Source organism: Charadrius vociferus, unplaced genomic scaffold (genome assembly GCF_000708025.1).
Source record: "Charadrius vociferus isolate BGI_N301 unplaced genomic scaffold, ASM70802v2 scaffold1487, whole genome shotgun sequence".
Classification (NCBI taxonomy): domain Eukaryota; kingdom Metazoa; phylum Chordata; class Aves; order Charadriiformes; family Charadriidae; genus Charadrius; species Charadrius vociferus.
In genome coordinates, this window is record NW_009649222.1 from 44,596 (window position 1) to 47,332 (window position 2,737).

The 2,737-nt window shown below is 53.2% G+C and overlaps 1 protein-coding gene across 1 annotated transcript in view; it reads left to right on the plus strand.

Annotated features, from left to right (window-relative positions):
* The window catches only part of RNF115 (ring finger protein 115), a 22,008-nt gene that overhangs the window by 12,140 nt on the left and 7,131 nt on the right, over nt 1–2,737 (plus strand). Inside the window, exons 5-6 of the mRNA XM_009888996.1 lie at nt 1,067–1,125; nt 2,209–2,260. Of these exons, the coding sequence (XP_009887298.1) occupies nt 1,067–1,125; nt 2,209–2,260 (111 nt within the window). The remainder of the gene's footprint in view (nt 1–1,066; nt 1,126–2,208; nt 2,261–2,737) is intronic.

The window sequence follows — 2,737 nt, forward strand, 5'->3', positions numbered from 1 at the left end:
TGGCTTCTTACTCCCTTCTCCCTGCGGCAGATCCCGCTTTCACGGCTCCAGCAGCACATTCCAGAGGAGGGATGCCTCTGGATTATCCGGTTCCCTCTCTCCTAGCCTTAAAAGCTTCGGAGCCGCGGAGCAAGCCCATCCACCTCCATCCCGCTTTACTGGTGACCAGCACTTTGCTGCTGGTCTGGCAGCACCGCGGCTGGCCAGGCAGGCTCGGGGGGGAGCCGGCGGTGGGAAAGGTGCACCTTTGAGCCTTTTGGATGGGGATTTTGTGGCCTGGGGAGAAGCTATTATGTCGTCCAGGTGATGTGCCAGGGAAAGCAGCCCTGGGGCTGCGTGTTCCCTTCTCTGCGGCCCAAATCACTCACGTGGTAGAGAGCTGGCGTGCTCGAGGGGAGGATGGAGCAGCGGGCAGAAGTGGTATCGGTGGTCGGTAGCCGGTGAGCCTGCCTTACGTACAGAGTACCCGTTTATGAAAACGGTTTGGCGTAAAAAAAGTCGAAAATATTTATTTTCTGGCTTTGGTAATTGCAGAGCGTCTCTGTAATTTCCCTGTGAGAGCCCTCTTCCCTGCGGTTGCGAGCGGCAGCAAATCCAGCTCCGCGTCGGAGCTGCGTTCCCAGCAGCTCATCGGCTTTCTGACACCGGTTTCATTGATGGGACTCGCTTTCCGTCACCGCGGCTGGGAACTGGACTGGGCCCGGTGCTTTGCAGCTGGCTTGGAACTGGCTCTGTTTCTTAAACGTCATTATCTGGACAGGCTTGAGGCTGTTCAGGTGTCGGTTTTGTTAATTTATTTTAATTCGGTCCGCCACTAACCTTGTGTGATCTTGATAAGGGCGTTTTTCTGTTCCGCAATTGTCGATTGAGGTTAATAATATCCGCTGTAAGCGCCGGGCTTTGAAATCCTCTTAATGAAACCCAAACTCTGGTCTTCCAGGGTGCCTTTACAGGGAGGTGGAGCTCAGGAACCCACGTTGCGCTCCTGGCGCGTCACGTTTTGAGCTCTTTTTCCTGAAATCGCAAGCTGCTTGGGGGCTAAACCCGGTTTCCTCTGTCTTTACAGGAGTACACTTGCCCGAGATGTGAATCTGGCTTTATCGAAGAAGTCACAGATGATTCCAGGTATCGTACCCATCCATACACCGCTTCTTTTACCGCACGCGTACGTTTCTTCTGGGTTCCTGAGATGCCTGGTATAAAGCTTCTAAAAGCTGTGGACAACAAGGATGAAATAAGGAATGCAAAAGAAAAGCTTATATGTTGGCGTGAATTTGGACTTAATACCGGATGAGACTGAAAATACAAGTGACCGTCGGCCTCGTGCTAAAGCCACGTGGAGGGGTTTGGGGAAGGCTTCCGAGAAGGTGGGAGTTGTGAATTAAGGCTGTACGAGGTCCTGCGAACAAAGGCGCTTACGGGTTTTTGAGGTCTGTTTCTTTGGTCTCGTAGAGTGAAAAGCATTGGTTTTTTAGGAATCAAGTTTGAATCTCGGGGACTCGCGATACCTTTTCGCCTCTGTCTCCTGACTGTGTCTCTGGTCTCACAGCTGCGGCCGAGAGGGAAAGAAATACGTTTTCTCTCTATGGTCGTTGGTCACCCAGCAGAAGACGCTGCCGGCAAGTTAGGGATCCAAAATGATGCCTGTTTAGTCCTCACTGTATTCGGTCTTGAGTAATTGCTGGGAAAACTGCTTTATTTGGGTTGGGGGCAGGCAAGACGCAAGGGCAGGCGGTTACGTGAACCTTTGCTGCCTGAGACTTGCCGCAGCATGAATTTCTGGATGGGGAGAGGACTTAATGTCACACTACATCTTCTTTTTAAACATAAGTGTATACCTGTCGCTTAAGGCAAGAGTGGAGGGGTCCTCTGGGGCACAGGATCCCGTTTGCAGGATGCTCCGTCTCAAACGCCTCCTCTGAGGAGGCTCTGCCGGAGTGCGGATGGTTAGAAACCCGTTTTCTTCCAGGGTCAGGTTGTGCATAGCGCGCTGGCACGTAACCGAGCGTTTTAACTTCAGTAGTCCTCTTCTGTCTGTAGGAATTACGCCGCTGCGTTCGCACAGGCGGGCTCGGTTCGCTCATCCCTTCCCCTCTCAGACCACACGGGGACTGTCTTGCTCGCACGAGCTGCCGTCTGTATTTAATTCCGGAAGGGGAACTGGTTTCTGGAGGGGTGACCTGCTCTCACTCGCCTGTTTTTCTTCAGTTTTCTAGATGGCAGCGGCATAGACGACGGCCCATCCACACAGTTCGCAGAGGTGAGTTCTGCTGCCGTGCTTTTGTTTTTTGAAACTAGCCGTGAAGAGGTTTTGAGTCTCACCTCCAGGTGCAGGACGCGAAGGCACCCTCGCTTGCTGCCTTGTAAAAAGGACAGCTGATCTTCCGAAAGAGTTTTCAGGAACTCGGCAGGTTTTGAGGACGCTGTTGACGCTGCCACTGCCAGAAGTTTGCTCAGTGGGCAGGGCAGGAAAAGAAGGACAGCGGAAAGACGTGCTGGCAGATGCCGGGGCATGTGTCGGCGATGCTCAGCCAGGCAGGGAGGGTGTTGCCCGACTGCCCTTTCCTCCCTGCTCGCTGCTGCTCTGACCTTGACCAGAACCGCAACTCTCTAAAAAGTCCAAACTTAGAACAGAATCTGCGTCTTGTAATTCAGTGGCGTGGGCCTCCGAGCGGGGGCTGTTGGGCGGCGAGGGCTGGAAGCATCTTTTTTTTCCCCGTTACCTAAAATATCGGAA